The sequence below is a fragment of the Carlito syrichta genome, unplaced genomic scaffold (assembly GCF_000164805.1).
Source record: "Carlito syrichta isolate Samal-C Ts95f unplaced genomic scaffold, Tarsius_syrichta-2.0.1 Scaffold288347, whole genome shotgun sequence".
Taxonomy (NCBI): domain Eukaryota; kingdom Metazoa; phylum Chordata; class Mammalia; order Primates; family Tarsiidae; genus Carlito; species Carlito syrichta.
Genome location: NW_007232443.1, coordinates 777,157 through 799,235, shown reverse-complemented (window position 1 = coordinate 799,235; position 22,079 = coordinate 777,157). Strand labels below are relative to the sequence as shown.

At 50.2% G+C, this 22,079-nt stretch overlaps 1 protein-coding gene across 1 annotated transcript in view; it reads right to left on the bottom strand.

Annotated features, from left to right (window-relative positions):
• Nucleotides 1-21,554, bottom strand: part of PCSK7 (proprotein convertase subtilisin/kexin type 7) — a 27,232-nt gene extending 5,678 nt beyond the window's left edge. The window contains exons 1-11 of the mRNA XM_008053652.2: nt 21,436-21,554; nt 20,377-20,856; nt 19,062-19,196; nt 18,268-18,433; nt 17,088-17,178; nt 16,121-16,175; nt 15,526-15,664; nt 14,028-14,128; nt 10,982-11,149; nt 10,442-10,549; nt 9,927-10,029 (exon numbers count right to left, since the gene is read on the bottom strand). Coding sequence (XP_008051843.1) covers nt 9,927-10,029; nt 10,442-10,549; nt 10,982-11,149; nt 14,028-14,128; nt 15,526-15,664; nt 16,121-16,175; nt 17,088-17,178; nt 18,268-18,433; nt 19,062-19,196; nt 20,377-20,844 — 1,534 coding nt within the window. The 5' untranslated portion in view covers nt 20,845-20,856; nt 21,436-21,554. The remainder of the gene's footprint in view (nt 1-9,926; nt 10,030-10,441; nt 10,550-10,981; nt 11,150-14,027; nt 14,129-15,525; nt 15,665-16,120; nt 16,176-17,087; nt 17,179-18,267; nt 18,434-19,061; nt 19,197-20,376; nt 20,857-21,435) is intronic.
• Between the last annotated feature and the right edge of the window lie 525 nt (nt 21,555-22,079).

Here is a 22,079-nt window from a genome sequence, read left to right as displayed (position 1 = left end):
CCCGCGGGCTCAGGCAATTCACTCACCTCAGCCTCCCAAAGGCACGGGATTACAGGCTGAGCCACCGAGCCTGACTAACAATTTTATTTTAAATAAGCATCTGAGAGCTATTATAGATTATGGAGCAAGGACAGTTTTAAAAAGATGCTGAAGGCAGGTTACTCTTACAGCTGTAGGAAGGTTGAACTAGAAAGAGGAAGAAAACAGGTGGCAGAAGACCAGCTACAATGCTACCACCTCACGCTAGGGATGAAGTGGTGTGCACGTGGGAAACTGATTGAAGGAGAGAGGGGAAAGGCTTAAGGCTTTGTGACACCACTTTCTATCCTTCCTAGTTCCTGCCCCTCCTGAACTGCTCAGTCTCCCTTTCCCTGCGCTCACGGAAGAATGCCACCGCCCATCACCACCACCCACCACCCCAGTGTTCAGAGGATCGCCTACCTAACGTCACAACTGCACACACTGCCTCATCCCCTCAGCCCCAAACCCTTCTCCATCCCACGTTGTCCCCCACCCCCAGACTGTAACTGGAACCTTGTCATTATCTGGGGTTGTTTAACTTCTGAATGATTTAATAACTTTTATTGCAGGTTTGCTTATCACATAAGCAATATAAATTAATTAAAGACAAATTAAAAAAGCAAAATGAAAACAGAAAAGCCCCCAGAACTTCTGGTAACACGTTGGTACATGTCCATGCAGCCCTCTCTCTGTGTGTATTTTCTATGATTCCACCTGCCAGCTCTTCAAAAACAATCTCTCACCTTCCTGGAAAACAGCTTCCCTCCTTCCCTCCCCCACTCCCTTCTGCGCCATTCATTTCTTGCAATCCACCAAGCTCCTTTTGGCTGACTGGCTAGACCCCGCAGCTCATCTCTAACACGCTTTTTCACACTTGCAAGCTCCTTTTGCCTTCTTATCCTTTCATTGCAAGGTCTGGCAAAAGTTGAGCCCTGCACCAGCTCAATTATTCATCTTCCTGGCTGGATCTCCTCGCATGTCTTTCCTACTCCATATGAACAACAGAAACAAACCCTTGCTCAACTCCTCACTTCCTTCCACCTACCAGCATTAAGAGTGTGGCTTCTAGAGTCATCCAGCCTGGGTTCAAATCCCAGCTCTGCCATTTACGAGCTTTAAGAGTCTCCTCATCTTGACCAGGAATGGTGGCTCACATCTATAATCCTAGCGCTCTGGGAGGCAGAGGTGAGAGGGTTGCCTGAGTCCACCGGTTCAAGACCAGTCTGGGCAATTTGGTGAGACCTTATCTCGACAATAAACAAAAAAATTAGCCAGGTGTGGTGGCGCATGCCTGTAGTTTCAGCTACTTGGAAGGCTGAGGCAGAAGGATCGCCTGAGCCCAGCTAGTCAAGGCTGCGGTGGCCATGAGTGTGCCACTGCACTCCAGCCTGGGCGACAGAGTGAGACTCTAACTCAAAAAGAAGATTTGGTTAGTTAATATACCTAAAGTGCTTAGAACAGTACCTAGCAAATGTCAAGGCTGCTAGGTATTCGATTTTATTTCTTTTCCTTTTCTGTCAAACTTCTTGAGAAAGCAGTTTATAATCACTATTGCTACTCTCATCCTCCCAATCACCCTTGATGTTTTTTCTATCAAGAGTAAAGTATTCAAGGTTTTAAACGTAAATTGATTTTAGAGTACTCATAATGAAAAAGAACAATTCTCTACCCCACTCCTTACAACTTTGGTGATCCATTCCCCAGAAGCAGACATTTTGGTTGTTGTTGTTGTTTGAGTCGGAGTCTCACTGTGTTGCCCAAGCTGGAGAGCAGTGGCACACTCACGGCCACCGTAGCCTCAACCTGCTGGGCTCAGGGGATCCTACTGCTTCAGGCTCCCAAGTAGCTAGGACTACAGGCATGCACCACAACACCCAACTACTTTTTTTTTGAGTTGGAGTTTCACTCCTGTCACCCAGGCTGGAGCGCAGTGGCATGCTCATGGCCACTTCAGCCTCGACCTGCTGGGCTTAGGCAAGCCTTCTGCCTCAGCCTTCCAAGTAGCTGGAAATACAGATGCACACCACCATGCCTGGCTAGGTTTTGTGATTTATGGTGGAGAAGAGGTCTCACCAAGTTGCCCAGGCTGGTCTCGAACTCCCAGGCTCAGGCAGTCCTCTCACCTTGGCTTCCCAAAGTGCTGGGATTACAGGTGTGAACCACCTTGCTCAGCCGACACTTTTGTTCTTAGTTTTCTTCTAAGATCTACCTTTATGTTTCTTACTTTTTCTTTTTTTTTTTTTTTTTGAGTTGGGAGTCTCACTCTTGTCGCCCAGGCTGGAGTGCATTGGCATGCTCAAGGCCATTGCAGCCTCGACTTGCTGGGTTTAGGCAATCCTTCTGCCTCAGCCTTCTGAGTAGCTGGAACTACAGATGCGTGCCACCACGCCTGGCTAGTTTTTGTGATTTACTGTAGAGACGAGGTCTCACCAAGTTGCCGAGGCTGGTCTCGAGCCCGTGGGCCCAGGCAATCTTCTCGCCTCAACCTCTCAAAGTGCTGGGATTACAGGCTGAGCCACCGAGCCCGGCTACCTTTGTGTTTCTTAACAGTAACTGTGTATGGCTATTTAATGGTTTATCAAATTGAGACATCATTTATCAACTCTCAGTTATGGCAGATGAGGAGTTAAATATCACACTCACACCTTCTCCATCATTTGCCCTCCCCCGCCCCATCTCCTCAAAATAGTTACATCACAATTTTTTGTTATATCAATTTAGTTTACCTTACAATGACCTTACAAATATTACATTGAAGTTAGTCAAGTAGTGTACAATGATCATATTTCATTTCCTGAACAATTTGTTTCCCCTCTAGAGTTAGTAATTACCCAGTTTTTCGGTTTACTTAAATTCATGTCCCTATCACCAATTCTTCCCAAACTGCACAAAAGAACTACGTAACATCTCTGAATACCATTTCTTTAAATGAACAGACAGGCCAGGGGCTTCCTCAGTGCCATTTGCCCCTGTAGTCTCTGGAGTCTTCTGCCTGTCTCTATCTGCTGCAGGGCTACTGGGCTGGTTCTGCCTCCATTTCCCATTTACACTTCCTCTCCCTCCCCTCCCTCCTTTCTTCCCTCTTCCTTCCTTTGCTCTCTCTTCCTTTTCTTTTCTTGGTTTCCTCTTCATTGCAGAGGAGTACGTCTTCTAGTAGTTTGCAGACAAATGGAGCATGAGTAAGAAGACCCTGCACATCTGAAAACATTCTTATTCTACCTTCCCACAAGAGTATTAGTGAGGTTGGTACATTTTTATTGACTGAAAAGAACTTTCCTCAGAATTGGCCACATTTTTCACATGGCCAGTGACTCCTGTTATTTTCAAAAGTCAAGTGGAAGCCGAACCGTGGGGAGCTGTTCAACTGGAGGGCTTCCCTTCAGTCCCTGGACTGGGACCTGGCTGTTTCACTGGAGATGCCCCACGTGTCAGCATCTAACCCTCTGAAAAGGCGAGGAGCCATTCCACCTCTCCAGAGAGGCCCCCTCCAGCGTCTTGGCTGTGGCGCCTTGGGACTGGAGCAGCTGGTGTGTGTGGGGGAGGCTCTCCTTCTCTCAGTGGAGCTCCTGCCTCCCACTTCGTGCTGGGTCCCTGGCTCTGGAGAATAAAAGTCCCAACACCTGCCAGAATAAGGGAGGGGCCATCACCTGGCTGCCAAGGATGGCAGCAGGTACCTGGCATCTGATTTGCACTTGACTCCTACTTTTAGTCTCATACCTCATCTCTGTCTCCTGTTGTACATGGGGCCTCCAAGTCCTGAGCCTTTTGGGATACCTCAGCACCAGTGGGCTTGCTTCTTAGTGTTCCCCTTGCAGGTATGTGGCCTGCGATTTTCTTAGCCCTGCTCACTTTTGCATTCATTGTCCACCTGCCAAAAACGGAATGAAATCTCTCATTTGCTGTGGTCTTCTCTCTCATTCTCTTTGTCCTTGTGCTTATAACCATTTTTATTCCTTTATTCTTATTCTGACGAGGTTTTGGGAAAAAGATTAAAGCATGTGTTTGATTTGCCAGCATCAACTAGACATCTTCTCCTGTCTCCATTAATTATTCAACCAATTGCAATCGAGCTTTGGCCCCTATGAATACACCGAGACAGTTCTCAAGGTCCCCAGTGGCCTCTGGTAAACGCAGCAACATTCCCCAGTGTTCGTCTTGCTTGCCTCTCTCATGGAAATGGCCTTGATTTCTGCTTGCTCTCACCCCGCAGGCCATCTCTCAGCCTTCTCTAAGGCCCCATCCTTTGCCCCCTTCTTTAATGTCAGGCTGGGACCCAGGCCCTCTTCTCTCCTGTCTACCACAGATACTGGTGACCTCGTTCTCTCCAAGACCCTTTTTTTTCCTTTTTATGCTGATGACTCCCGAATCATCATTTCCAGTCTAGGCCTTCAAACTCACAGATTCAACTGCTTTCTAGGAATAATGTTTAGGTGCTGTGCAGAAGCCTCAAACACAACACAGCCACAGTTATCCTCCTCAGCTCTCACAGCCCTGGTCCAACTCTGTTGTTCCTCCTGGATTCCTAATCCCACTTGATGGCAACACCATCTAATCAGTTAGCTAAGCTAAAAATAAGGGCCAGGCATGGTGGCTCACGCCTGTAATCCCAGCACTTTGGGAGGTGGAGGTGAAAGGATTGCCTGACCCACGGGTTCGAGACCAGACTGGGCAACTTGGTAAGACCTCATCTCTAAAATAAATTTAAAAAAATCAGCTGGCCATCTGTAGTGGCGCATGCCTATAGTTCCAGCCACTTGGAAGGTTGAGGCAGAAGGATCACCTGAGCCCAGCAGGTCGAGGCTGTGGTGGCCGTGAGTGTGCCACTGTACTCCAGCCTGGACAACAGAGTGAGACTCCAACTCAAAAAATAAATAAATAAGGATCACACACAGTGGTTCACACCTGTAATCCCAGCACTTTGGGAGGCCAGGAGTTTGAAACCAGCCTGAGCAACATAGCGAGATCCCATCTCTACAAAATTTTTAAAGAATTAGCGAGTGTAGGGCCAGGCATGGTGGCTCATGTCTATAATCCCAGCACTTTGGGAGGTTGAGGTGGGAGGATTGCTGAATTGAGTTTGAAACCAGCCTGGGCAACATTGTAAGACCTCATCTCTCCAGAAAAATCAAGAAATTAGCCAGACATGGTGGCACATGACTATACCCCAGCTACTCGGGAGGCTGAGGTAGGAGGATCGCCTGAGCCCAAGAGGTGAAGGCTGTGGTGAACCATGATTGTGCTACTGCACTCCAGCCTGGACAATAGAGCAAGACTCCATTTCCAAAAAACATATATACATGCATATGATATTTATTAATGTAAACATAAATATGAGTATATTTATATACATATATGTACAAAATTTTTATTACATAAAATTTCAGACATATAAAAAGGTAGAGACAACAGATGTTCACAATACCTAACTTCAGCAGTTATCAATATCTGGCCACCATGTTTGTTTCACTGACTCTACCCACTTCTTCCCCTCATGAATTTTTCTGGTGGGGTCCCCAGGCAGCCTATCAGCCGTCAGCCAAGATGTCAGCATGTCTAAGAGATAAAGTTGGGAATCTCTCCCTCTCCCTCTCCCTCTCTGCTAACACCAACTGGTGACAAGCTCTCTCAAAGTCTCCCCACAGCCTTTAGGATAAAGTCCAAACTCCCTACTATAGTCCACGTGGTTCTTGCAACCTGGCCCTGCCACCCCCAGCTTTGTGCTGAGCCCCTTGCAACTCCCTGAGGACAGCCTCAGTTTTGCACGCCATTCCTGCTGCCTGATGTCCTTCCCTCACCTTTTCCCCTGGTTAGTTTACTTGATAAAACATTGGCCAGTCGCCAGATTCTTTGAAGATCCTTCCCTGTTTTCCCTGGTGGAAGGAGACGTCTCTCCATTGTGCTGTCTTATCTGTCACAGTGCTTATAACACCATACTATAACTACAAACTAGACTGTCTACTCTGTCAGATCATGAGCTCTGAGGGCAAGAGTCATGTCCTTAGCCGGGCATGGTAGCACACGCCTGTAGTGGAAGGCTGAGGCGGAAGAATCACTGGAGCCCAACAGGTCGAGGCTGCGGTGGCCGGGAGTAGCCACTGCACTCCAGTGTGGGTGACAGAGTGAGACTCCAACTCAAAAAAAAAAAGAAGAAAACCCCAGAGTTTCAAGTTTGGGGGCCTAGGGAATTATAATACATAGATATAAATGGGAGAAACTTGGAAAGCAAGCTGGCTTTTGAGAGGTGATAATGAGATCTAAAATTTTGAATGTGTTAAATGCAATGTACTGGTGGATTATCAACAGTATACAGTGATTTAGGAATAGAAAAATGAAGGAAAATATTTATGGTATAGTTGGAGGAGGCTTGATGTGGCAGAGAAGGGCCTACAAAAGAGTAAATGACATGTTATGGAACAGAATAAAACCCAAAAAGGGACAAGCACAGTGGCTCATGCCTGTAATCCCAGCACTTTGGAAGGCTGAGGTGGGAGGATTGCTTGAGCCCAAGAGTTCGAGTCCAGCTTGGGCAATATAGCAAGACCCGATTTCTAAAAAAAAAAAAAATGCACATGGTGTACCTGTAGTCCCAGTTATTCAGGAGGTTGAGGAAGAATGATTCCCCAGAGCTTGAGAGGTCCAGGCTGCGGTGAGCTGTGATTGTACCACTGCACTCCAGACTGGGTGACAGAGTGAGACTTGGACACACACACACACAAATAGTTATTTCTATCAGAATTACATGAGTCAATACATTAAATGAGCCAATCCTTAAAACAGTGCTCAGCACATAAAAAGCACTCAAGTCTTAGCTGACAATCCTCTGCTTATTATTACCATTTGGCCTTTTAAGTTGAGGTCTTTTTCAACTCTCACCCTCTGTGCCAGAAGATGCCAGGGCTCTATTTGCCCACAATCCTGAGGAAGTTATAATCATCTCTATCCCTCTCACCGATGAGGGATCAGAATAAGAGACTGGGATCTAGGTGATTCATCTGAAAAGGCTGCTGGCAAGGACTTTAATCTGAAGAAAGGACGAATTGGTAGAGGGAAATATTGGGTTGAAGAGGGAAGATGTGAGGAGGTGAAGGAACAGGATTCACTGCCCAGGCAGAGGGTTGGCCAGTGTACTCAGACTGCACGTAAGATAAAAGGATAGAGTACACTGGGCGTTCAGGACTCTCCTGTGTAAGGCACCCTTCCCAAAGCTCTACCCTCCTCCACCCTCTCCCTGGAGAGGGATTTCAGACCCAGGGTCAGGTCTGAAAGTCCCCTTTCCCTCATAACCTCCTGCCAGTGGAAGGCGCCATCTTGCTCTTCAGCTGCAGTGCTCAGTAGGGTAGCCAGCAGCCACACATGTTATTTTAAATCGATTATCATAAAATATAATGAACACTTAGTTCCTCGGTCACACCAGTCACATTTTAAATGTTTTACAGACTCAGAAAGCTAGTGGTTCCTGAACTGAGCAGCACAGACAGCACGGTTTCATCACTGTAGAAACTTCTATGGGACAATGCTCCTCTAGAGTCTTAGAGCAATTTCATCTCCTCTCTTACGGATGCTCTGCTCCCTCTGCTTTACAAAAAAGTTCACTTTCCAGCCCCAGACACTGAAGCAAACGGGTCCTGGTGGAAATGACGATGACAGTTTGGTTGCTGGGGAAGGGGATTCCTGACTGTCTGGGACTAAGCTGCTAACTCTCTACTAACCAGACTTACGTCCTTCAGCCTCCAAACAAGACCACTAGCTCATCCCTTCTGTTCTGTCTGCTCAGGGGCAAACATAGTCATGTCAGAGAAGATGCCTTCACTGGCCTCTGAAGTCTCAGCAGTCCTGCTTGCTGCCCTCCAAACAGGTGAAGGGCTTCATAGGCCAAACTGCCTGACTCTTTCCCTCTCTTCTCTTTTTATTTTTTATTTTTTGAGTCCAAGTCTCACTCTGTCACCCAGGCTGGAGTGCGGAGGCACGGTCACAGCCACTGCAACCTTGATCTGCTGGGCTCAGGTGATCCTTCTGCCTCAGGCTTCTGAATAGCTGGAACTACAGGTGTGCATCACCATGCATGGCTTATTTATTTATGATTTTTGAGTTGGAGTCTCACTCTGTCACCCAGGCTGGAGGGCAGTGGCATGCTCCCAGCCATGGCAACCTCAACCTGCTGGGCTCCAGCGATCCCTCCACCTCAGCCTTCCAAGTAGCCAGAACTACAGGCGCGCGCTACCGCGCCTGGCTCATTTTTGATTTATTGTAGAGACAAGGTCTCGCCAAGTTGCCCAGGTGGGTCTTGAACCCGCGGGCTCAGGCAATCCACTCGCCTCGGCCTCCCAAAGTGCTGGGATTACAGGCTGAGCCACCGAGCCTGGCCCAATTTTTTGATTTATTGTAGAGGCAAGGTCTCACCAAGTTGCCCAGGCTGGTCTGAAACCCCTGAGCTCAGGCAATCCTATTGCCTCCGCCTCCCAAAGTGCTGGGATTACAGGTGTGAGCCACTGTGCCCAGTGCCCTCCCTTCTCTTACTCCTGCTCTTTCTACTAAACCACCTCCACTCTCCTCCACCTAGGACAAGTTGTCGTCCTTCTCTTGCTTCTTAGTAACAAGCAGCCAGTTGCCAGATGCCTCAATACCTGGGGAAATTTGACAGACATTCTGGGGCAACATCCCTGGTTTGTGGGAAGCACAGAATGACAAAGCTAGAGGGGACCCTAGCCCTCTTCGAAGTCTTTGAAGTCAACTCTCTCTTGACAGATGCGACGAAGCCAGTCCTGGGTGGGAGGTGAGGATCTCCAAGACACACGAGCGCAAACCCGGGGGTTCTGACTGCACTGCATTCCTGGACATGTTTCTGAACTTCTCTGCCTTGGCTGATACTTTATGCCCTTTCCAAGATAACATTCCTTTTACGGAAAAGGCAATGGCTGGGCCATGGGTTTCCTTCCATGTGGAGGGAAGTCAGACAGGCTGGAGAGAGAGACAACCCAGCTCTTTTCGGTGAAGCCTCCCCCAAAGGAAGCTGCCCCTCATCGTCCCTTTGGAGCGGCCTTCTTTGGCCATTCCTTTTGCCCTGGCTCTGGGCTGATCACTTCCTAGGAGGTCAGGAAAAGTGAGGACAGAGTTCCAGCTTGGGCATTAAGTATGACATGCTTTAGCCTTCACAAAAAGTAGTGAATAATTCTGCACGTCAAAATTATTCAAGGAAACAGAAATTCCCCAAGGAGCTGGCGGTAGGGAAGACTGGTGATGTGCGGAGGATCCCCTGCCACAAACATTCCCATTCAGCTGCCCTCTGCTCTGGGAGGGGCCTCCACCTTTGTACTCAACATAAAACCCGGGTCGCTGACTTCTTTAGACGGTATACACCCCTCACCCCTTCAGACAATCCTGGTGAACCTGGATGCCATGGAGGCGGGGGCAGAGGATGGGTAACTGGAGTCTGGGGAGACCTCTGCAGACACTCTGTCCTATCCCCAACAGACTTTGTCTGCCTCTCTGTTAGACAAGCCTGAGACTCAAAGGGAGAAATTCTTAGCTCCTCTACTTCATCCGAAGGCCAGTGGGCTGAATAGAGTTTTCTGGCAAGGTCTTAGCAGGAAAGTCACAGAACTCCTTTCAACTCTTGCCTAGTCTCCCAAGCCCCAGTCCCACGCCTCCCGCCTCCTGGAGTCAGTTGCTCAGCAGCTCCTTTCACTACTAGCAACTCAGGAGAAAGGTCTTGTTTAAGCAGCCTGGGGCCAGCCAACTCAGAAGCCGCAACATGTCCTAAAATGGTCAAAGAAAACTCTGCAGGTTTGGCTGGAGCTCAGCTCCTAAGGAAGGAGGAGAACCCAGCAGGGAGGATGAATTTAACTTCCCTACCACCCCGCCAGACCTCAGGCCTGAGATTAACTCCCTCTGTGCTGATTACTTACCATTCCACAGGACCTCCAGTGAACGGGGGGACTGAGGGATAGCCTTGTTCTCTTTTAACATGGGACTGATGTAAGATGCTAAGTAAGGGACAGATGTCCAGATCTATTGAAGGAAAGGGGATGGCATATTAACAAACAAGACCGATCGCACTCACATGCACACACACACACTCATCGACAGGACTCCTGAAGCTCTCTTCATTGTCCTCTCCTCATCACATTCTTTCATTCCCAAGGCTCCCGCTGACTCCCTGGATCAAGGACCCTAAAGAAATGGCTGTGTCCAGGTGAAGATGAGAGCCAGAGCATCCCAAGTCCCACATGTTCTTTACGAATAGTTTGGAAACTTCAATTATAGCAGCGAGTCTGCTTGCTCATTTGTAAAATGGGATGAGGGCACATGAAATGAACGAACATTTATTAAAAACCTACGATGAGCCTGGCAACATTTTAGGCACTCAGCCCCTCCCTTGGTCACTCCACCCAGGGCACCGGCCCTGCCCACACCTGTTCACCTTGGCTGCATTAACAAGCCTCCAAGCATTGAGTAGGCCGAACCCGTGCTGGTGGCTGTGGCTGAAGCCTGCCTCGTTGGTGACCCAATCTGCACGGCGATCCTCATACTGAAAGGACAGAGGTCCTGGTTAGTCTCTTGCCAGTGTCATCTCAACAACTTGACTCTGGCTTTCTGGCTTGCCCTGCTGGCTAATCTAGTCCAGACTCTCCCACTAAAGCTACTGGGAATGGATTTCCCAAGGGAAGCTGGAACAAAAGGTCAAAGCCCAAGCCCTTGGACCCCGGTGGCTTGCTTCTAGAGAGGGAACCAGGAGGCACAAAGGAGAGCCCCACCAGAGCTGGGTGAGAAGGCATCAGAATGGGTACAAATAAGTTCAGATTTGTGGTTCTGTTGGGGTACCTACACCTGTTTCTTACACACGCAACTTTGAAAGGGACTTGGTGCCTAACATTTGGGACATTTAGAATCTGAAGCCTTCTGATACTCAAACTCTGGAGTCGGCTGGGCCAGGTCGCTTGTCTACCTGCTGGGATCTCACCTGGGTAGCTGTGAAGACAATGATATGCTGGACGTCACGCCATGTGAGGCAGGGCCGCACCTGCAGCATTAAGGCTATCATGCCAGCTGCCAGAGGTGCTGCAGCTGAGGTCCCTGTGTGGCCCTCAGTGCAGCCAGTGCCCTTCTGAAGGTCCCAGTCAGTGGTCACCTGGGAAGTGGAATGGGTAGGGAGGAGTGGGTTAGAGACTGAGTTCAAAGCTGGGCGTGGTGACCGTGCACCTAGTCCCAGCTATTTCAGAGGTTGAGGTGGGTGGATCCCTTGAGGCTGAGATGGGAGAAATTCAAAACCAATCTGGACAACATAGTGAGACTCCATCTCTAAATACAGACACACACATACAAATCAGCCAGGTGTGGTGGCACGCGTTTGGAGTCCCAGCTACTTGGGAGGACCAGGCAGGAAGACTGCCTAAGCCCAGGTGGTCAATGCTGCAGTGAGCTATGACTGTGCCACTGCACTCCAGCTTGGGCAACAAAGAGAGAACCCGGGAAGGAGGGAAGAAAGGAAGGAAGGAAGGAAACTAGAAACTGAATTCAAGGGTGTCATTGAGGGAGGGTACAGGACTGGTCCTCAAAACAAGTCTCTACGTGGATCCCTCCTTTGTTAGAGCTGAATCTTTGATGGGAGAGGGGCCCACTAGTAGGTCAGGACAAAGAAAATCCTTAATCCTTCTGGCCTTCTAAGGGAACATCTGGAGAATAGACACAAGGATAATAAAAACTAGTTATGGCTAAGGGTGTGGCTGTGGGGGATAGGAGACAGATATGGGACAGGGCTCCAGTGCAGACAAGGGCTTCCTGATTCTCACATCCCTAATATTCTTGCTTCTATTCCCTAATTTTCCACCCCAACCCCCCACTCCAAATCCTCTAACTCCCAAGACCAAGCTAAACAGAGGAAGTGGCCAGGGGAGCTACTGGGCCCCAGCTGGAGTTGGGACAACAATGACGGCATCATTCACGGAAATCCAACTTGGCAGCTCCGTGACAGAGGCTGCAGCAACGTTGGTGTGAACACAGGGATTGTGTTCCTGGGGAGCGAGAACTGTGTCCTTGCCCATCCCCGGGCTTGACGTGGGCTCAGTGTCTACAGTTTGCCTCCCCTGTTCTATGCCTCAATGGGACAAGCTGTCTTACTGCTCTGGGCCAGGCCCAATGAGCCACACTCCCGCTTGCTTCTCCACCTGTGGTTCTGAGGGGGAGGTGAGCATGGGGGAGGAAAGATGGCATCTGCCTGGCATCAAGCACTTTTCAGGCTTTCATCAGCCTTGGTGCCTCTGTGGTTTTAGCTGAGGAGGGCCTCGCCTACACCTGCTCCACGGTGTGCTGGTGCTCAGATCAGAGATTTTCTCCTTCCGAACTTCTCTTCTGGGTCAGACACCAGGGTGCCATCCTCTGCCAAGGGCTGCCCTCTCTCCATTGTACTTACTGCTTTCCTCCCAGCTGTTAGAGCAGCTGCCAAGAGAAGTAATTTTCACCCAGACACTGTGCGCTCCCAGGAAAAAAGGGGAAAACACTCTCTCAGTTGTAGTCTCACTGAGTGGGAAGCCTGGTCTGTGCCAGGGAGCAGATTGATTTTTTCCCTGTTAAGGAAACAGTCGTGCAGTGACAATCTAGTGTGCAGTTGTGAAACCCATGAGCTTGCTGGTGGTGGCAGGAACTCTGGGCAGGCTGTGGACGGTCCAGGGAAGCTCCCTAGGCAGCCAAAGGGTGGGAAGCCCATGCCCCAGCCTCTGCCCTGAGAAAGACAGCTCTACCTGCTACCCTGATCACTGAGTAGAAATGGCAACAGGGTTTCCAAGGCAAGGACATTCCGGGGACAGGAACTTGGCTAAGCAAAGTCTCTTTTCACTTCTGGACAAATTACAGTTCAGATGGAAGATGGAGGAGGGGGTGAGCAGTTGAGTGGAGTTAGGAGGAGAAAGCCAGGTACCGCGGAGTAAGAATGACAATTATGTACGGAGCCTTCTTAGGTCCTGACTGGGGCGGGGCGAGCTGGCTTCCCGGAGTTCTGCCAGGGCACAGGGAGCATAGCATGTTCCTGCCCTTCCTCCTAGCTCAGCCTGCCTGGGGTGGGGCGCCCTCTGTGCACAGAGTCCAGCCTCCCGTGCCTTTCTACTTGAGTCCATTCCCTTTTCTCTTCTCCCTAGGGCAGAGCCTTGGAACATTGTGTTGACCAGAAGTCATTTATTGGCATAACAAAATTTCAGTTTTGGAAAATAAATTTGACTCGGCAGAAGACAAAGCAGCCTGATTCCCAATGGCCCCAGAGAGACCTCTCAACCCAGCCACTGGAGAAATCTGACACCACCTGGCTGCAGCCCAGCTCTTGCCTGGAGCCTCCCCTCCCCATAAGACATATGATGGGCAAAGGGACAGGCAAGGAGCTCTAGGAGACCTGGTCTAGAGACCTGGCTTAACCCTGCTAGGATGGCGCTAAGCCCAGCCGGGCTCAGGCAACAGCCTCTGAATTCTTTAAATGGGTTCCACAGGCCAGGGAAGCTCCACTCCCCTGAAATGTCATTTGCTATGGCTCCAATTATAGCTCTGGAGAGAGTGCTCTCTGTTGTGTTGACACGAGACATTCCCCTGCCTCCTTTTCCCACCCATCCCATAAAAACAGCCACTAGCTTTACTCCTGAGAATGAACATGACCAGAAGTCACAGTGTTTATCTAAGGACTGAGGACGAACGGAAAGGCGATTTTTTTTAAAGTCCACCGAAATTAGCGAAAGCCCAATTTCTACCAAAGGAAGATATTTCAGAGAAGCTGTTTGTTTCTAAGACAGTATGTACATGTATTTGTCCTTGAGTCCAAGTTTTTAAGATAAAAACCATTTCCACAGATGCGTCCAGAGTCCTCAGGCCTGCTTGCCCAATAGAGGCGAAGCTGAAGGGTTAAGCTCTGTGGGGGAAGGGGGACTTGAGGGCCAGGACTGGGAAGCGGGGGCCGGGAGCATGGGGTGACGCCTACGATGTGGTGCCTACGGCAGGAGCAGGGCGTGGAGGGCCCAGGAGGCACTCACGATGCTCCGGAGCATCTTGTCCCCACCGCTGAAGGTGACTGCCAGTATGGAGGCGCACTCCTCTGCGTAGAAAGGCATCCGTCCCTCCTCATCCACAGCACCTAGGGACAGAGGAGGGGAAGACACTGAGATGGGGAGCAGGCCCAGCATCTGGGGCTTGATAAATCAGCTGTCTTGAGTCATCATTGCAAGGCAACTGTCCTGAGTTGGAAACATGATCTGAGTGGTCCAGGTCCCTCAGAGTGCCAACGATCCTCATCCGAACAGGCAGCTGAGTGGCAGAGGGTATTCTGCACCTTAATACCATCCTTTCAAGGCCAGGCGTGGTGACTCAAGCCTGTAATCCCAGCACTTTGGGAGGAAGAGGCGAGAGGATTGCCTAAGCCCAGGGATTTGAGACCAGCCTGGGCAACTTGGCAAGACCTCACCTCTACAATAAATCAAACAATTAGCCAGACGTGGTGGCACGTGCCTGCCTGTAGTTCCAGCTACTTGGAAGGCTGAGGTGGAAGGATCACCTGAGCCCAGCAGGTCGAGGCTGCAGTGGTTGTGAGTGTGATAATGCACTCTAGCTGAGGTGACAGAGAGAGACTCCAACTCAAGAAAAAAAACCAAACATTCCTTCAATAGGCTCCAAGGTAAAACTGGGAGACTTCCACCTCTCCCTCTACTTATTCATTCACATGTTCACTTTTACCCAACATTTATGAAGCATCTACTATGAGTTACACACTGCGGAACATTAGGGCCACATGAAAAAGGCACAGTTCTGGTCTCGAGGAGCCATAGTCAGGGAGCCAGGTAAGCAAATACAGGCCAGGTACAGTGGCTCATGCCGGTAATCACAACACCTTGGGAGGCCAAGGTGACAGAACTGCCTAGGAGTTTGAGACCAGCCTAGCCAACACGGCAAGATCTCGTCTCTGCAATCAAGTAAACAAATTAGCTGGGTGTGGTGGTGCGTGCCTATGGTAGCAGCTACTTGGAGGGCTGAGGCGGAAGCCTCTCCTGAGCCCGGTAGGCGGAGGCTGTCATAGCCATGATCATGCCATGCACTGCAGCCTGGATGACAGAGTGAGATTCTGACTCAAAAAAAAAAAAAAGAATACATTTGGGGTGGTAAGTGCTCTGACTGGGAGCACAGACGAAGGACACTTAATTTAAGCCAGTGAGAGGTCAGGGGAGGCTTCAGCAGGAGGCAAGGGGCCCACAGAAACAGAGGCCAGGGCAGAGGCCTGGCCAGTGGTGGTGGGGAGGAGGCAGGTGGGTGAGCTCCAGGTGATGGGCTGAAGGCGTTCCCAGGCTATGGTGATACCTGAGGAAGTCCCAAGATCCTGAGGGAAAGGCTGGTCCTATCTGAGCACAAAGAGATGATTGCGCTCACACATTTAGACAGAGTGAAGCCGGGGCACACCAAGATACACAATCCCCTCCCCATTGAGCAACACACACACACACACACACACACACACACACACACGCGCTGTGAGGTCCCTACCTATGGTGACTGTGTAGATGGAGTTGGCATAGCCATCGTAGTTGCAATTATCGTTGTGCTGACCCCCGTTACCACTGGCTACCACAAAGATGCTCCCAAAACCCTGGCGGCCAGCGATCACTCCATGTTGCAAGGCAGCCTGAGGAGCACAATGTCAGGGTATCAGTTGAGGAACTCACAGAAAGACCGCTAGGTAAGACACCAGCTACTCTCTCCATCCCTTCTAGAAAGAAAAGGAAAAAAACCTCAAAGGGCACTAGGCCAAAAAAAATTTAAAGATGGACACAAGATGGGAGGGCACTGTTAGCTAAACACCTGATGGATGTACTCTGCTTGCCAGAGGACAGGGTGGGGCCAAGAATGGTAGCTCACAAGACCAAAGAGAATAATTGCAAATTAAGACACTAAGAACTAGTGTTCCCCATGCTTCCCTCCCCAAGGTTAGGTGTACTCTTCCTAAGAGGAGGCAGCAGGGCGGGACGGCACAGGCCGGGCACTATGAATGGGGGTGTGGTGGGATCTACTTGTAACAGCTCTTCCAGGACTGAACGAAGAGGGTATCCAAGTCTCTTAGACTTTTGTGCAGTTCAGTTACCTTTCCAAGCTGATGGGGGCCATCCACTGTCTTCCCGTCATCATCTGGTCCCCAACTGTTGAGAAATAGCCAGAGAGAAGTGCCAGAGACAGGCTGTGGTCACCCACCCAGGCCGCCCAGTCTCACCGGCCATTCTTCTACCTGTGGCCTTTACGTTCCTCCCAAATTTCCAATTAAAGACTCCTATGAGGAAAAGACATGGGGTTCAAAGGCCCATCCCTCCTCCAAAGTAGAAAACAGAAGTCCATGCTAAAGGTCTTTTCCTTGGAAATGTCCCCAGTTTAGGACAACTTTGAATGTAGCCCCAAAAAGTCCTTCTCAGGTACCAAGGAGCACTATGTTATACATAGTGGCAGAGAGTGACAGGGGTCCTCCTCTCCTGACCTAGGGATCTACCAGTAGGCCCGATGACAGAGCACCCATGAAGGGACGCTCCACCTGTTTAAGTTCTTGGTTCTTAGGCTGAGTTCTTGACTTTTTCTCTAAATGGACCCTGTGGATGATGTCATGGATTCAAGGGAGGTACCACTAGAGGGAAGAACAGGTGCCATCAATGCCACAGGGGCCATCCAATCCCAGTTTCTCCTTATCCAGCCTGCCACAGTCATGACCTGAGGCTGCATGTCATGTACATAGGGTGGTGGGATTGGGGTTGGGCATCCAGCTTACCTGTGCTTGGAGAGGAGAGCCCACTTTCTTCCAGAGGCCAAATGAGTTTAGAAAACAAATAAATGTGGGACAGGCTGGGGCTTCTCATGTGGCTACCTGATTATTGGGGTGTTAGGGCTAAAGACTGAGAACCTTGTGGCTGGAGGTATGGGGAAGTTAGGGCCACAGTCTTAGCAACTGAACACAATGAGAAGACCCCTGCTCAGTCTGTCTGAGTCAGCTCATCTTGCTGGTGTTTTGTTGGCAGATGTGTCCCAGAGGCTCCAGCCTCTTCCCTCTCCCTGCAGCTCTGCCTCACCTGCAGCTGTAGATGTCATTGATCTGATAGTGCTTGTTGAACGCCACAGCCTCCATGCTGTCTGTGAGAGGTCCATCCAGTACCCGGATCCCTAGGCAATGGAGGTCACAGCAGCTCATCACTAATGCTGGCCCCCCAGATGGGGAACTGGGGGTGGGGAACTGTATGTGGGAGGCTACTTTTCCCTCTATGCTCTTTTGTGCACGTATTTGCATTGCTTGTCCCAAAATATTCTTGAATGTAATGCTAGAACTTAGAGTTTAACCATCATGGGGTTTGGCAGGAGAGTCATAGGCTAGAATGTAGGTAACCAAGGTTTCCTTCTTGTCTTTGCCTTAATCATGTAAAACACCTAGTGCATTGCTTGACGCATAGGTGTTCAATAAGCCAGGTGTGGTGAGACTAAGGTGGGAGGATCGCTTGAGCCCAAGAGTTTGAAACCAGCCCAGGCAACATAGTGAGACCACATATCAAAAAAAAAAAAAGGAAGAAAGTGCTCAGTAAGGGGTACTCATATAAATGGTACTCATTACTATTACTACTCTGATGCATGCCCAATTTCACCCTTTAAAATGCAGTGAGTCACGTCCTGGTGACCACATAGGGACGAATAGGCTTTCAGCAGAAGGGACTCAGACACAGGTTTCTGGCGCCCTCTGTAGCCTCATTACAGAGGGCTACTGCCCCCTGCTGGGGAGTAAGAGAAATGCAGTCAGCCTATTCAATTTTCAGGCCCCAGGCATGGATTTAGATCTTGGGGAGGGCTTCCCCATTCATCCCCTTCATCTTCTGCCTGGAGGGACTGGGACTAAGAGGGGAAGGAAACATAGAACCGCCTCGGAGGGGAACAGGGCTGCTCAGCTCTCCTGGAGGGATGAAGAGCAGTCCATGTCTGTCAGTAGCACTGGGAACGGGAGAGTTGGGACACACGGAGGGTCATGGAGGAAGAACTGATGAGAAGGCACTTTGCAGGTTATGAAAATAAAAATATGAAAACACATTTGAAACACCACTGCACTGAGAAGCCAATGAACCGATTTGTCCTACAGAAACCTATTAGAAGCTTGCTCTGGCTCTAGGTTCTGTGTGGGATAAAGACGTTTTAGCCTGGGCAGGGGCGCAGGGAAGACTGCCAGTCACGGAAGCAGCCTACCAAGGCTAGATTGGATGCATGACTCACCTGCGATGCGGCTCCCATAGGCCACGCCCACGGCACAGAAGCTGTTGTTGGGCACAGCTGCAATCTCTCCCGCGCATCGTGTGCCGTGGTGGTTACCATTTTCCACGTCCGGGTGGGGCATGGGGTCAGGATCATTAGAGTTCAGGTCATAGCTCCCCTCAGGACTCTGAAATATTTCAGGGGTGATAGGCAGTCACTCACTGGTTAGAGGGGTCAGGTCCTGGAGTTCAGGGTGAGAAAGGAACCGGGAGTTTGGGACTCAAAGCCAGGGCAGCAAGTCCATCTCTATCTGCAAACCACAGGGGCTAAAAGATATGCATCCACAGGGGCTAAAAGATATGCATAAAAGACACTGGACAAAACTGAGAAGTGCCACAGCTCCCAGCAAACTTCTCTCTCGCCTGTTACAGGAATGTGCCCCTTGCTCCAGGGCTTGAGAAGTCTAGGATATTGGAGATTTACGGCCACCTAAAGGTCGTCTTGCTATAGAGAAAGAAAGGTACTCAGGACTTCTAAGGAGAGGGAAGTTGCCTACAGGGCCACTCCTTACTCCCCAGGGAGGGTGTAACAACAGGAAGAAGGAAGCACCTCCAGGGATCGCTCTCCCTTGGACTAGAGCCACCTGCTGTGGCCTGCCTGCCAGCTTGGAATGCTGGCTGAGGAAATGGAGAGAAGGAACACCACCCACCTCCCAGGCCCTTTGGTTTGGCCCAAACACCCCTAGGAAAGGGGACAAGACTGAGGTAACAAGGAGGTAAGACATGGGTGGGAGGGATCATCCCAGGGCCACTCACATAGTTGGGTGCAATGTCCTGGATGGTGTGCTCCACTCCATCATCCACTACCACCACTGTCACACCTCGCCCAGTCACATTGCGCTCCCACACACCCGTCACGTTGATGTCCCTGCCGGGGCTCCGCCGGTTGTTCTGTAAGAGAGTCAGGGTGGGAATCCAGTGACGCACAGTCCAGCACACAGAGAGACAAAGTGATAGCCAGCAGCCCCCTTTCACCCTTGGCCTCCACCAAAGAGCCAGACAAAGGTTACAGACCAAAGAAATCTGATCAAATGTCATTTCCAGTTTAGGTGGGACAGAGCCAAGGAGGGGCAGGTAAGAGCTTTGCTGCAGCCTTGGTCTCCAGGAAAGTTCAGTGTCAGCAATGGGCGATTCAGGGTGAAACTGTGGCTAGGGTTCAGAGTTGGATGACGTGATTATTATGCAAATAATGTCAGTAGCTATCACTTAGATAGTAGTGTTTACCATGTGTCAGGCATACCATGTGTCAGGCACCGTTCTAAGTGTTTGTCATATTTTAATTCACTTATCCTAGCCATAACTGTATGAGGTTACTACTATAAGCTCCATTTTTCAGATAGAGAAACTGAGGCGCAGAGGGTAAGCAGCTGGCCCAGAGGTACATGCTAGTAAGTGGCAGGGCTGGAATGTGTGCCCTGACAACCTGGCAGCAGCAGCCACTAGAAGAAAGTAGAGAAGAGCTGGAACTTGAGGGAAAATAACCACAGAAATGGTCCCTTAGGAAAGGGTGGAGGCAGCTGCACAATCCAAGCCCCCTGCAGAAAGAGGGCCAGGTGTAATCTCAGTTATCTTATGATCCTAGCCACTTGGGAGGCGGAGGTGGGAGGGCTGCTTGAGCCCGAGTTCAAGGCTGTAGTGAGCTATGACAATACCATTGCACTCCAGCAGGGGCGACAGAGTGAGACCCCCGTCTCTTATTTGTATTTATTTATTTGCTTTTGAGTCAGGGTGTCGCTGTCGCCAGGCTAGACTACAGTGGCAGGATCATGGCTCACTGTAGCCTTGACCTTCGAGGCTCAGACAATTCCTTCCATTATAGGCTTGCACCACCATGCCCAGCTTATTTTTTATGTTGTTATTTTTTGTAGAGATGAGGTCTTGCTGTGTTGCCTAGGTCAATCTCAAACTACTGAACTCAAGCAATCCTCCCGCCTTGGCCTCCCAAAGTGCTAGGATTACAGGTGTAAGGCACCGTGCCTGGCAAGACCCCAACCCTCAAATAAATAAACAAATAAAAAGGTGTGGACCAGAATCTTTCCATCTGAAACTGAATCTGCAGGGCTGGACTCACCAGGTGCCATTGCTGCGGGTACTTGGGGTCATTGAAGTGGATGCTGCGCTTGGCCCGCTTTAGCAGCCTCTGCTCTGAGTGCCAGCGCACGGCTTCATGCCTGGCCAGCACAGCTTCCGCCTGCTGTCGGAGGGCCTCCGCCCCCAGGGTCTGCCTGAGCCCGGCTGGCTGGACAAAGAGGTAGTGCCCCCGGAGCTCTCCAATGCGTCCGGCGTTCACCAGCCCTGCTGCCTGGGCCAAAGCGTCTGCCTGCCGCTCCAGTGGCTCTTCCTCCCCCTCACCATCCAGGCTGTCCAGGTGCACAGCCCAGCTCAGTCCCCCTGGACCCTGGGCGTCAGGCCCACCTGTCCCTGCCAGGCCCATGACCCAGGGAACCAGTAAGAAGAGCCCGGCTAATTCCAGCCAGAGGCAGGTGGGCTGGCCCAGGGGGGCATCCAAGTGTGGCACTTTCTGCCTCCCCTTCGGCATCAGAGCAGTAGGCTGTGGACCAAGAGAAAGGACATAAAAGAGATAAAAGTGCTGATACCTGCAGGACTCGGAAGGGGAGCCTCTGAGCCATCAGTGTGTTCTCCCTGGAAGTCCCCATCTGCCCTTTTTAAATTACTAAACTTCGGATCCTCTCTTTGTGTTCACACTGATCTCTGACTGACAGGGAAAAGTTCCCAGGTAGAGTGTGGGCCAGCACTAACCCCAGTGGATGGCCTCCTGCAGCATGAAGGCCAATCCCCATGAGGCAAGATAATCCAGTAGAGGGTCCACTTGCTCACAGGCACCATCCCCTCCCCCGTTGCCATGCACAGGGCTCAAAGCACATGTCACTCCCACAAACTACTGGCAGCATCATGACTGTCCTTTAGGAGAGCCCCTGTCCTCACATTTAGAGGAGACATAAATTTTTCCCCAGGGCAACCCTCTTTCAGGTCCCCTCCTGCTGCCGGGAGCTTTCCTATCTTCTAATAAATTTTGACTTGCTCAACACAGAAAAAAATCTTCCCCCAGCTGCCACCCCAGTCCTGCTTTCCTCAGGGCTAATTCCCAGTAGCAGGGCCCCATCCCTACCTGGACTCTGTGTGAGGTTGAGCTCGTGGTCTGGTCAACCACATCTTACTCATTTTGTGCAAATGGAGAAAAGGCATCACTTTCACTGTGAGTTGTGTTGACAGGACAGGCTACTGACCTATAGGGCACAAGAACAGAAGAAATAGTGTCCCACCAAACCCAGTGGAACAAGCAGATGCTAGATGAACAACCAGGACCAGTGACTGAAGGAACTTGATTAAGTGTCATTTCCAGGGATCTAAAATAGGTCATAGACTGGAACAGAGCGGGCCCAGTGAGGCCAAATCAGCATAACATCCAGAAATCGTATGTCCTTCGCTATCACGCCACCCTCTTTTCATTTCCCTAGAGGCCTAGCAGAGGACTTAACTGCTACCAAAATGCCTCTTGAGAAAGTGGGTAATACAAAGCTAACTTCCTGACTTGTGTATCTCTGAAGGATGCCAGGGAAAGTGAGAGTAAGCAGGAGGCAGGGGGAAACAGGGAAAGCCAAGAATGCAAATGAAACTGAACAGGCATCAAGGGCAAACGGACAACTGGGGGAGAAGGAATAACTGAAAACAGCACTAAAGAGTGCTATAACTAGTCCAACAGGCTGGTTTCAAAGTGAGTGCTCAGGCTCCAAACCTGAATCCAATTGCCTG